This window comes from Curcuma longa, chromosome 4, assembly GCF_044706935.1.
Source record: "Curcuma longa cultivar G26 ecotype Majalengka, Jawa Barat chromosome 4, ITB_CL_G26_1.1, whole genome shotgun sequence".
In the NCBI taxonomy this organism is placed as follows: domain Eukaryota; kingdom Viridiplantae; phylum Streptophyta; class Magnoliopsida; order Zingiberales; family Zingiberaceae; genus Curcuma; species Curcuma longa.
In genome coordinates, this window is record NC_133864.1 from 22,504,331 (window position 1) to 22,517,600 (window position 13,270).

Sequence of the window (13,270 nt, forward strand, 5' to 3'; positions counted from 1 at the left end):
ATATTTCAGTTTCTTTTTTTCCAAAGTGCTATGAACTATCTTGTTAGTTTTCAAAAGCTTGCAACTTCATAACAAAAACAGATTCTTTGGAAGCCATTCAAGACAAAAAAAAAAAGGATCCTGAAACTAAAGGAATGTATCATTGCAAAGAACTTGTGCCATACTGTATTAGTACTACCATCATTATATTGGTACACCTGTTTTTTCCCCTACGTATTGAATAGGTTATGTATTTTCTTCAGTTAATGGCCTTTATTCTACCATTTACTGACAAGGAAGCTGTGTCTTACATTTATGAATTAATCTACAAAGCGAGCTATGATTAATTGTATAAATTCTCAACTTGCTATTTGCACTGAAACATGATCATTCTCCACCCAGTGAAAACAGGACCTAGCTTGGTTGAAGCAGCTATGGGAAGACTTGCTCAGGGAACCAAAGTTATAGCAGAAGGCGGTTATGAAAAAATTTTTCGACAAACTTTCGATGCATTTCCTGATGAGCAACTTATAGATTCTTTTGTTTGCTACCTATCAACATCAGCTGGCCCAATAATGGGAGTCCTTTACCTCTCTACTGAAAAACTTGCTTTTTCTAGTGATAACCCTCTTCCTTACAAATCTGGACAACAGACTGAATGGAGCCATTTTAAGGTATATTTTTTATCCACCAAATTTATATCAGGAATATCAAGTTCTCACTTTTTTTTTCTGTGAGGAAAGAAGAGGGCAAATGCCCACCTCATGCTCTTGTTAGTCATTATTGCATGGACAGTTATTGTATTAATAGACTTACAATTGAATTGCCTATATTAATTATTATTATATGTTAGCATATTGAACTCATTTGGTATGCCTGGCTCAAATGGATACATATCTAGCAGTTCAACAAAAGACAAGCCTAACAGCTGGAAATTATTATTTGACCTTGTGCTAGGCTGTATGGCTTCATGTTCTACCCATTCAGTCCTTTACAATGGCAAAATATTGGTATTTTCCCATATCGGTATCATCAAAATTCTCAAAACCATGAATATCGGAGATCAGTTTTACCTAATTCTGGATCTTAATGTGTTATAGGATACATGCACCAATATCCCAGACACGTTGAGTTTATTTCTTACATTGATATTTTGACTCTTAATCTTTTGCTCATGTACCCGTGTTGTTGCACTTGACCCTCCAAGTTGAACATCTACATACGTTGATCACTTGTAAAAACTTTTATAAAACTAGGTGTTGGACATCTAAACCTATACCCATTTTAGATAGTATAAGCAATTAATGGTTTGTTGCAATTTCTCACTACTAATCTTTTTTTAATTTATACTAGCTGCACTATGATAGATGCAGAAGCTTGTAGTGATGGCAATTTTTTCGCTGCAGTATTATGTCCGATGATTAATCTATAACTTAATCAGTTGACCTGCTTAAAGTGAGTGAACTTAAAAGCTGCTAGTTAGATTTAATAGGGTCGATGCAACACAATTGATAGAAGAACAACCTAAAAATTCTCAACTGATTTACTCTGGCCTGTTCTTGGATCTTTGAGTAGATGAATTTTCTACTTTAATTCAGTTTACTTTTGATTTTCATCAAGTTTATTTTGCTGAGCCCCCACTGATCACCTCCTCCTCAATCTTTTGCTTCATTGACTTGGAAAGCGATCTTCTTCAAGTCCTCATGCATAGAACCTTGTTTTCCTCCTGTGTTTCTTTTCTTTTCTATACACCAGCAGATTGTAATAGAAATTAGTGTGTTTCAGCAATTTTTTACGATTTAATATACATAATCTTATCTGTACTTAGTTTCCTTCTCGTCTCATTTAGCTTTATTAATTTAATCATGGTTAATCTGCAGGTTGCAATTCCCTTGCATCAGCTGATGTCAATTGTGCCCTCTACAAGCAAAACAAATTCTGCTGAAAAGTATATTCAGATAGTCTCGGTCGACAATCATGAATTCTGGTTCATGGGGTTTCTGAACTACGACACTGCCGTGCACCATCTGCACGAAGCTTTCCGCGATATGCAGAAGGAAGTATCCTCGCGACGATAGATCCAGATGTTCCAACCATGTAACTTTTAGTGGGGCAATAGATTCAGGTGTTTATTTGGTGTTTACTTTGTTCATGTAAATGCAGTTAACAATTGATTTGTGACCTTCAAGCTCTGCTTCGTGTCAGTTCTGTCGGTTTTACTCTCGCTTATCATGGAGATGGAAGAATGTGACCTTCAACTATTTTTCCCTCTGTTAAGGTAATCAACTCTCTTTCTTTTCCATATCTGGAGATAAATTGTGTTGGATTTTTTCCATTCTACTTTTTGCGTGCATAAAAACAACAAAACCTCTCTTTAGAATTTTTAATATAATTCTTTTTGAGCTTAAAACATTATTGTTTTACTAATTTTTATAACCTATCCACTTACTCGAGCTTAATATATAAATAATAAAATTATCATTATTTTACTAAATAAATTAGGAAAAAAATAAGAAAAAAATATTTTATTATTCAATTGTATATCATTATTCAAATAAATAAAAATTCATATTAAAATGATTATGAAATAACTGCTTCAACCTAAATAAAAACTTACATTATAATAATTATAAAATTATAATTACTACTATGTAAATAAAAATAATAAAAACTTATATTAAAATAATTATAAAATATATAACATAAATAAAAATATATATTATAATAATTATAAAATTATAAATATTAAAATAATATTTAAATATAAACAATTGAATAGTAAAGAAATACTCGTGATTTGAAAATAAAAAAATATCTTTTATTTTTGCCCAAATAAATTTAGATAAAAAATTTCAAAAAAACTAAACAGCAGTACAAAATAGTAAAATGGACACTCTTTTAATAAAGAAAATCTATATAGAACACCTTTGATGATTTAAAAATAAAAAAAAAATATTTTTACTTTTGCCCAAATAAATTTAGATAAAAAAATATTTTAGTTTTTTAGAATGCTCATAAAGATGTATTTCAAAAAATTAAAAACCTGGCTCAGAAAAATGAAACGTCTTCTCATTGATATCGAAATATCTCTGAAGTCTGACATGCATTATTGTATTTCATTATTCATCATTGCACAAGCAAATTACAAATTAAAATTTCAAAATAAACAATTAAGTTAAATCCAAAGATGAATTTAATCGGTTCAAAACACTGATAAAAAAAATACTACAATAATCAAGCTAATAAAGCATTAATTACAGCAAAAAAAATAAAAATAAAAATAAAAATAGAGACGTCATCAGAGACTTATAAGCCAAAATCATGAAACACTTCATTACTTTATTGCAGAAGTTTCTCATCACATGATCGGATGCCTCTCGACAAAGGGAACATAGAAACCGTAAACACAGCGAAACAATCTACGAGGACACAGAGACACGAAGAAGAAGAAAGAAGCAAAACGTAGTAGAGCACCCGAACGTACGATAGGCAACGGCGGACCGAAGGAGGAGGCAGGGAATCAAATGCCTGAGGTAGAAGTAATTTATAGCCAGTTGAGGAAACCCTAAAACCTAAATCTTTTCGGCCGGTCCACTGGCGGCTGTCTGTTGCTGTCTTATATCTGAGCCGTCCGTTAATATCGTAATCCAACTAATAAATTAATCAGATCATAATAATTAAATACTTAAATTATAAAAATAAAAATAAAAATAAAGACTCTTATGATAAAAAATTATCTAAATAGTTTTATTTGTTACTCGTGACAATATCTACCACTACAATATAATCACAAATTAATAAATGCTAAATAGTTTATAAAATAATATAAAATTCTGTTGACATAATGTCTTACTCGTAATGGCGATATAATTAGCTCCATGCTAACATGACAGTGAACATACTTAAAAAATATTCAAATGTACAAAAACAATATAATTCATGCAATATGAAAAAAATAAAAATGAATGAACTATAATAGGACCGCCTTCAATACTATTGCTGAACATTTCTAAGCAATATCATTCTACAGTAGTATCCAAATTACAAAGATCATCTCAAGTTTACAAATACCCCTCAAGTTATGGGCAATGGGAAATTTAGAGTATCACAGTTCAATAATCTTCAGCTAGAGCATACTTGGATGTTTAATTTAGACGAAAAAATTATGTTAAGGGATCCACATGGATGCCCTTTTTCAAAAAATATCACACAACACCCCATTTAAAGTGAAGTGCCCGAAATACCCTTAATGTATATTTAATTTAAAATTTATATATTTCTGAACCGAGTTAATATTTAGGGGTTGAGCTTCAACCTAAAAACTTCCTCTCTTCTTTAGTTAGTATCACAGTTCAATCTTCAGCTAGAGCATACTTAGATGTTTAATTTAAGAGAAAAAATTATATCGAGGGATCCACATGGATGCCCCTTTTTCAAAAAATATCACACGAGCACCCTATTTAAAGTGAAGTGTCTGAAATACCCTTAATGTAGATTTAATTTAAAATTTATATAATTCTGAACCAAGTTAATATTTAGGGGTTGAGCTTCAACCTAAAAACTTCCTCTCTTCTATAGTTTAGGGTTTAACTTTTCCTCTTAATGCAGAGTTTATTTTTTTCTTTTTTTGTTCGTAGGTTTTTTTATGATCTTATTTGCAAGACAGTTTTTTTGTTCTCATTTTCTTATTTCAAAGATAAATTTTTTTATTATAAACTTTGATGAGTTCAGTTTCTTATATTTTGTTTTGTTGTTAGTGTGTTCTTAGATGAGTCAAACAAAAGAGATATATGACACCACTACATTTTAAATGAATATTATCTTATCATGATCGACAATGTAGAAGCTAGCATGTAGTTGCTATAATGTGTAGCAATTGGTTATTAGCATCTATGGTAATATTATTATCTTATATTGATTTGCTTATTGGATAGTGATAACCTGGTTAAAATAATATTTCATTGAGTAAAACAAATGAAGGGGATTCTATGAAATTCATTATATTCAAATAAATATTATCTGATTATGATCAGCTATATAGAAGCTAGCAAGTAGTTGCTATAACATGTAGTAGCTGGTTGCTAGCTTCTACAAAGTATCATTATCTTATGTATTCTGCTTATTGGAGAGTGATAACATGGTTAAAATAACATTTCAATGAGCAAAACAAGTGAAGAGGATTCTAAGACATCCACTATATTTCAAATGAATATTATCTGATCACGATCAGTCATGTAGAAGTTAGTAGGTAACTGCTACAATATATAGCAGCTAGTTGCTAGTTTCAACAATGACATTATCTTGTATTTATTTTGCTTATTGGATAGTTATAATATGGTTAAAATAACATTTCAAAGAGCAAAATAAACGAATGAGACTCTATGATACCTATTATATTTCAAATGAACATTATTTGATCACGATTGACCACGTAGAAGCTAAATATTGTAGCAGCTGGTTGTTAGCTTCTACAACATAATTATTATCTCATTTTGATTTTGCTTTTTTTGAAAGTGATTGCATGGTTAAAACAACATGCCAATGAGTAAAACAAACGAAGGTGTGGTGGGAAAAAACCTGATCGATTATGCTTCTGTCAAGGAATTATTGTTACTATTGTCAATTGTTGCAAGATTTTGCTTCTTCAATTCTACTCTTAGCTTGTTAGGGAATTATTGCGTCGAGGAATGATGAGTTAGTATTTGCTACACCATTTTGGATTCATATTGGATATATTTTGTGCAACTAATGCTTAATGCTATACCCCTTTTGTTGTGTTTATGAGATGATAACCATTTTGGGCTCAAGAGTAAATCATTGAAAATTATTGTATTAAAGTCCTAATTAATTTTGAATGGGCTTTATAGGAAATTTAACCCAAGATTGATACATGCTCAAGACCCAAGTATTGGTCCATTTGCCAAAGAGGAGAAGCTCAATTTGATCAAGTCCACATCAAAGACCCAACTCAAGCTTGACCTAGATCAACTACACTCAACAAACCCTAATTTTCCTTAAACCCAAAGTCAAACCCTCCCAATTGAACCTGGTTCAAGGGTTCAGATAAAAACCCAAAACTTGCATGATGAACAATGGCTACGCCACTGTTTCATTGCGCTTTCATTCCTTTGCTGCACAGCGTAACTCTCGGCGAGCCCCCATCCCTTCCATCTCATTTCTTCATGTTTCTGAATCCCTGAGGAAGCTAGAATCGGTCTGTTGGGTGACATTCGGTAGCTGGAAGCAACCGTCGGCGAGGGTTTCTCCGACGTCGCTGTTCCCCTGTTTCATTGCGATTTCAATGTTGGCGGCATTATCAGCAGTTGCAATTCGACGAGGAGTTCTCTGAAGATCACGAAGCACGTTCCAAGCATTAGCAACCTCATCAATGCAAGAAGACGGGGCGAAATTCTAGCATTGCAACTCAGAACTACTACGTGTCGGGCTCTGTTTCCAAGAGAGGGTTTATTCGAATTTTCGGTGCTGTGGATGCGAGCAGACAAGACCAGCAGCTGAATTCGAGCTTCTAAAGGGATTTTTGAAGTCGACATTGTTGAATTCGACAGCTTGATTGACACCAAGCTGAGAAAATACGAAGAAGGGAAGGCTGTGGATGAGTTGATTTTGTTACTGCACATTTCTGATTTCTTCTTGTTTAAACATGTTTAAGAATTTGATTTACTGCATTTGGGGTAGTGGATAGCTGAGCCTTGTTTTATTGTCAGCTCCCGAGTTTAGGTTTTTAGGTTCATTAGGTTAGTTTAGTTTAATTCCTTAAGTTTGATTTCTTTTGTAGAGATTAGGTTAGTTGCATTCAATCAGCTCTTTAGAAATTTATTTTGTTTAATATAGTGGTTAAATTGATCTTGGAACTTGTTTTAGTAATCTCATTCACAATCAAGAAGCCAAAAAGAACAAAATCATTTGGTTAGTTTTAAACCGTAGTTGAATTCCTTTATTTTGCATTTTAATTCTCAGATTTGCCTTAAGATCAAAAACACCCCATTTATATGTTGAAAACCCAAAAAGAACAATAAGCCTACATTCAAGCAAGTTCACTACTAGCTCTTGAAAAAAAATACAGCTCGAGACCCTTATACTTATCTTTATTTGAGTTTATTGTGGGTTTTCGACACTTGATTAATTTGAAGCCCAATCATGTCATATCAATTTAGGGCTTTCAAGGAACTCTGTAAATGCTTCAATAAATTAGAGAATGAATCCAAGGTGCGTACACTTGCTTTCGTTAAGAAATTATTTGCTTCCACCATGGTGATGCACTCAGACTAAGCAAATGTTCCTCCAGGATACAATGACTTTCTTAATAATGTTGTTTCCAAAGTGCACACTTGAAGACAACCCCGAATGCCTTGAATTTATTCAAGCTCGACAATTGAATGTTTATATATTGTTCATGCAGTATAACAATATACAAACAATACTTGTAAGTAATTTTGCGAGAAAATATTTTTTGTTATGAAGATGCTAGATTGTTTGTGCAAAATGATGTTTTATCGTATTTGAATCATTGTCAATGAAAGTACATATCTTTTAAATCATAACCTTTCATTGAAACTTTAAAAGACACCAATATATAGAAGGACATGTCTTTTGGATCATAACTTTTTATTCAAACATCACAAGACACCAATATATAAAGCGACACAATTGAACAGACACAACTATTCAACTGTTCTGTTTCCTTGTTCCTTCCATTCTTTTCTATTTTATAAAAATCACCAACAATCCTCTACTATTTCCATAAAAAATGGATTTGGAAATTTTTTATTATCAAGCGACAAATTTTATTCATAAATAAAGTATCCAATGAATTTAAACCTTTACATAGTGACCTCTCAAATGCTAACCAAGGTGACTGGTAGATCAGCTTTAAACGAGCGACCTTATTGATTAATCAGAGCGATCTCATACATAGACCTTTCTTATCCTCGGTATTCATATTAGCGACACGTGGATTGATCTCACTACAACAAAAACAGTCATAGACATCGGTGGAAAACCGATGTCTATGAGAAAATCGACTGATGTCTATGAAGGCGTTGTAAAAGGTCTGACATTTTAGACATCGGTTTGTAACCGATGTAATACAACTCAACGACATCGGTTTGTAACCGATGTAAAACCGATGTAATATCACTCAACGACATCGGTTTTGCAACGGTGTAAAACCGATGTAATATATGTTTAACATCAATTTTAACAACGATTTTCGACCGATGTAATATCACAACGACATCGGTTTTGCAACGGTGTAAAACCGATGTAATATATGTTTAACATCAATTTTAACAACGGTTTTCCACCGATGTAATATCACTTAATGACAACGCTTCCAAACCGATGTCATTGAATCTAAAACTGTTGTAATAACACTTTTTTTTATGTTGTTTGTAAATTATAATCGAGCAAGAGTACAAAATTATCATAATATTATAAATTCACCCAACAAATCACAAATAGCAAAGCACCGATATATTTAATCACCTCAATATTTACAAATAACCAAAAGTAACTAACACAAATATTCTTCTTACAATATATTACACATTCCCTCAGCGTTTTCATCCCCAGAAGGATCACCTTCAGCCCCATCGTCCTCTTCCTGGTCTTCGCCATCTTGTTCATCATCATCCTCTTTGTCCTCATCTGAATCACCATCATCCTTGTTCTCTGGCACAACTTCATTCTTGCTCTTTCGAAGTAGCTTCAAAGAAACGAAACTAAGATTATTCACTGGTACCATATCATTGAAGTGTGCCTACAACCAAGAAATAATGAACAGGAAAGTCAGTAAATTATGTAAAATATCAATAAAAATACTTAAAATGTTCACTTGGACTATGCTTGCTGAGTTTTATCACAGATCTATCCATGTATTCATACAACCACAGACAAGTATGACTACAGCAGTACAGAAGAAATGAGGTGCAACCTGCATTCATAGAGAAAAACATACTCTGATGATGATGTATCAATACCTAAACAAAATAACTACTGATATTAAGACTTCCTCTTGACCAGCAACAAATCTTGCCAGTAAATCCACATAACGAACAGAGAAACATTAATGAGAATAATGACTAACCTACTGCAATATAAAATATGAGCTAATAATTACAAGTACCTACAGCTTACTGTGTCTGAAAAATAAACCATACATGTTATTTCAAGGTTTTAATGAAAGGCATTTCATAGTGCATTAATGACCTGATGGTAACTTGGATTTTGAGTTATTCAAATCTGCCTGTTTTGACCGGAGCTTTTGCATATCCTTTTCCACTTGTTGCATATCCTTCCCTTGATGATGGAACATGCCCTAGAAAATTTCAAGCATTGTTAATAGAGGTTACAGAAGAGGATATTATATATACAAAAATCTACTCCAAAGATAGTCGAATGTCACTGAGTAGTCAAAGTAATAGAAATGAAATAAAACTAGCAAATCATGCTTAAATTGGATAGAATTGGAAGTGTGAGAGATAAAAGATACTCTAGTTAAGAGATTAATATTTCTAGTGGCATAGGCTTGCATAGTATATAACAAACAAATCATGCTTCTCCAAACTTTTGTTTTGCTCTTGTAGTGACTTTTCCTGTACATAACAAAGAGATGGTCATGCAAAAAGTTGAAGCATTGGCAATTCCTACGTGAATGGTCTCTCTATCGATGGACATTGCAACAAAAAAAAAATTCTTTTACCTTCCTCTGGAGCTCAGAGATTGAATCAAGCAAGACTTGGTTCTGCACCATTAAAGAGAATCATGAACAATACAATTTCAGCATGCCTTGCCTAGCCAACCTTTATTTTAGCATTGGAAAAGTTTTAGTGTGGAAATCACTGAAATCAATGCCTTGCCTAGCCAACCATTTCAAGTGCTAGTGTTGCTCTTGTTCCTGCTAGTGCTCCTGCTTTAGTGCAAAAATCTGCACTTCTTCATTATACCAATCAATGAACTATCAGTCATTCATGAATCATTAAGAAAAGACCCTATTTGGAACTGTTCCCATGCCCTAGACTCCAAGCTTAGCCCCTGATCAAGCCACTACTGATTCCAAGCTTCCTTCTCTCCAATAGCGGAATCCAAAACTAGTTTCTCTTACAACAACACGCTTAAGGTTAAGCCGTGCTCTAGATTAGCTCCCCTTTTCTCTGCCGAATCCAAATTCAAGCCGATTTCTTCCTCTTGCAGCCGAGACTCACGAATCTCCAATCGGATCCAACCCCTTCAACGAGCTGTGGAGGAAAAACCCAAATCTAAGGAGATTTCAAAACCATCTAACCAATTTCCAACTCAAGAAACCGAAAACTAGGGTTCCCCTTACCTCTTGGCTTCCTCTCCTCTGATTCGTTTGCTCACGCGAAGGAGGCAGCGAGGAATAGGCAGCGTCGAGCACTGATCGAGCTCCAATAGGTGGAAACAGTGTCGCCGACACGAGATCAGCAGTACGAAAACAAATCGAAGTGGCGGCGTCGTCCTCTTGCGGCGGCCTTCGGCGAAGGAGGGTCGCTGGCACTGGTGCGACTGGAAATCGGAGGCGGCGAGGTCGTCCGGCAGTCCCTCCTTGGCTTCCAGCTACGGGCTAAAGCGGCGAGCTCTCGAGCAGCGGTGAAATCCCAGTGGCGGCGTCGCACGCGATCGGGAGAAGGGAGAGGCCGCGATCGGGAGAAGGGAGACTAGGTTTCTTAAAGGGTGGTTTTAGTTAACGAGTATGATCCAATAACCCGTTAGCCTTTTAACCTATCTCAACTGAACCGGACAATCAGCCCAAACCAGCCAATCCGAACCGGATTTGACTTGGTTCACTTGGTTCAGGGGTCAAACGACCTCCGATTTGGTCCAAACAAGTTTCGTTTGGTTCGTCTTCGCGAGACGAATCTTTTCGTATTTATTTTGAAATTTTTTGATATCTTACAATTTTTATAAACATAAATGGAATTTTTATTAATTTATAAATATTTATTTATATTTATATAAAGAGAATTTTTATTTATTTATTAATTTATAAAGATAATAAAAATGTTTATGTAAACATAAGTAATAATGATTTTAGATTTTTATTAATTTATAAATATTAATTTATATTTGTCTAAAGAGATTTTTTAATCATTTATTAATTTATACATATAATTAAAATGATTTTATAAACGTAAGTAACCACGATTTTAAATTTTTATTAATTTATAAATACTAATTTATATTTGTCTAAATTTTTATGTACTGTGTGTGGGTTTTTTTTTTTACACAAATATACAACAGTTTTAAAACCGTTGTTGTAGCTTCTAAAATCGTTGTTGTCGTCCCACATAGACAACGGTTTTCAAATCGTTGTCGTAGTCTTCAAAAATCGTTGTTATAGTCCCAAAATAGCGGACATAAACAACGGTTTTAAAACCGTTGTTGTTTCCTCCAAAAACCGTTGTCGTAGTCTCCAATCAACGGTTTTAAATTGTTATTATAGCTTTCAAAACCGTTGTTGAAAGCGCAAATAGACATCGGTTTTAAATTGTTGTTATAGCTTCCAAAACCGTTGTTGAAACCGTAAATAGACAACGGTTTTCAAACTGTTGTTGTAGTCTTCAAAAACCGTTGTTGTAGGCGGACATAGACAACAGTTTTGAAACCGTTGTTGTATCCTCCAAAAATCGTTGTCGTAGTCTCCCATCAACCTCTCAAAGACATCGGTTTTTCTTAAAATCGTTGTAAAAAAGTAAAAGACATCGGTTTTGTCATAAAACCGATGTCTTTTGAGTGTTGTTAAAGACCGATTTTCTTGTAGTGAATCTTGCATTTTGAAGCCCTTTCAGAGCTCTACAAAAATGGTCTCTGGAGTCAACTCAACTGTAGCTTGAGTCAACTCGAATGGAGCCTGGTCTCGACTCAGATGCACCCGAGTCGACTCAGACCGTGGATAATGAGCAGAATAAAGTTTTATCTGCCATGTCAGCTGGAGTCAACTCAGATCAGCCTGGAGTCGACTCAGGTGCAGTATAAAAGGAGGTGAAAGTCCAAAAATAAGGATATTGAAGCTAGAAACTTTCCTCCTCATCTAAGGGTGCTTTGGAACGTGAACAAGGCCAAGTTCTTACAATCAGGGAAGATCTAAGTGGAGTGCGTAGCGCTCAGGACTTCCAGATCAGCAACAAGAGTTTGCTTTTAGATTATTGTCTTTACTTTCTGTTCTTAATTTATTTGTATTCTTTACAGACTGTAAGACGGGTTTCTCCGCCTCTGAACAAGGTTCGGAAAGGAAACCACTAGTGGGCGGTCACCTCCCGTACATAGACCTTGGACGTACTAACCCTGGGGGTTGGGACCAAGTAAATCCGCGTGTCCTTGTATTTATTTTTAATATCCGCTGCTAGTACTTTCATAGAAAAATGAACGAGTTCAAAAAGCGACGACACGCTATTCACCCCCCTCTAGCGTGTCACATCGATCCTACAATGGCTCCTCCACTAATTGTGAATATTCATTCACTTGTAGATGCATGGTCTTCTAAATTGGATATCCAACTAGTATCTGTATATCCTTCTAGAATATGAGGATATCCAAGTGTAACATCCCCCCTTCCTACATATGGGGATGCTACTTACTTTAGCATTATTAAATCCTAAATAGAAATTTCCATAGATAAATTTTAAAAAGAAATATTCTTAAAATAACGGAAAGTTATTATTCTTAATGAAATAAAACAACTGTTCAACTCTTATGATGCGGAAGCGATTACTACAAAAGACATAATCAATACTAAGCATGGTTATCTATTTATTTATTCTAATCCGCGGTTCCGCCACCACACATCGAACACTGCTCCTGCTGCCTCCGTCGCTTAAAGCTTTTCTTACCTCTATCTGCAGTATAAGGAATGCAACTATAAGAAAAGCTTAGTAAGTACATACCTAATCTCACAAAACAACGAAAATCATTGCATGCATTCTTTCGTAATCAAACAGGAAATGACTTGTAGTTATAAAGACATGTACTTAAGCAGAAACTACCTGAACATGAAAATACTTATATTACATAGAAAATTTCTAAGTTTCTTTATATTTGAAAATTCATACATTTGGAAATAAGTAAACATACTTAAATATACTTATGGGCCCGGGCGGAGTATCAATGCGCACATCTCTGATAGAACTCGGAGTACTAGCCACCGAATGCTTGCCAGAGGACTTATCTATCAGGCGACCTTTGGCCTGGAATTCCTTTCCTTATGGGCGAACCTTTGGCCCGGAATTCATTGTGGGCGAACCTTTGACCCGAT

General features: G+C 34.4%; 1 protein-coding gene, 1 long non-coding RNA gene and 2 other non-coding genes across 4 annotated transcripts; 1 reads left to right on the forward strand and 3 right to left on the reverse strand.

Annotated features, from left to right (window-relative positions):
* The first annotated feature begins 362 nt into the window (after nt 1-362).
* Nucleotides 363-2,133, forward strand: LOC141827289 (GLABRA2 expression modulator-like). The gene is made up of 2 exons (XM_074714504.1): nt 363-653; nt 1,860-2,133. Exons 1-2 carry the CDS (start codon nt 363-365, stop codon nt 2,055-2,057), a joined length of 489 nt encoding a protein of 162 aa, XP_074570605.1. The 3' UTR covers nt 2,058-2,133.
* An 888-nt stretch (nt 2,134-3,021) lies between these two features.
* On the reverse strand, nt 3,022-3,117 carry LOC141828728 (small nucleolar RNA R64/Z200 family). Its single transcript, XR_012601819.1, has one exon. It is a non-coding gene; the product is annotated as a small nucleolar RNA R64/Z200 family (small nucleolar RNA).
* Nucleotides 3,118-3,272: 155 nt separating this feature from the next.
* LOC141828724 (small nucleolar RNA Z199) lies at nt 3,273-3,348 on the reverse strand. The gene has a single exon (XR_012601815.1). It is a non-coding gene; the product is annotated as a small nucleolar RNA Z199 (small nucleolar RNA).
* Nucleotides 3,349-8,455: 5,107 nt separating this feature from the next.
* Nucleotides 8,456-10,628, reverse strand: LOC141828432 (uncharacterized). Its single transcript, XR_012601763.1, has 5 exons — nt 10,325-10,628; nt 9,858-10,235; nt 9,701-9,742; nt 9,208-9,316; nt 8,456-8,758 (listed from the first exon to the last, which is right to left on the reverse strand). It is a non-coding gene; the product is annotated as an uncharacterized LOC141828432 (long non-coding RNA).
* Nucleotides 10,629-13,270: the final 2,642 nt, after the last annotated feature.

Bases quoted from the DNA above. Each gene is read 5' to 3' on its own strand.
- LOC141827289 (XM_074714504.1), top strand. From the start codon at position 363: ATGATCATTCTCCACCCAGTGAAAACAGGACCTAGCTTGGTTGAAGCA. The intron at 654-1,859 runs GTATATTTTTTA...GTTAATCTGCAG, and splicing joins CTGAATGGAGCCATTTTAAG to GTTGCAATTCCCTTGCATCA.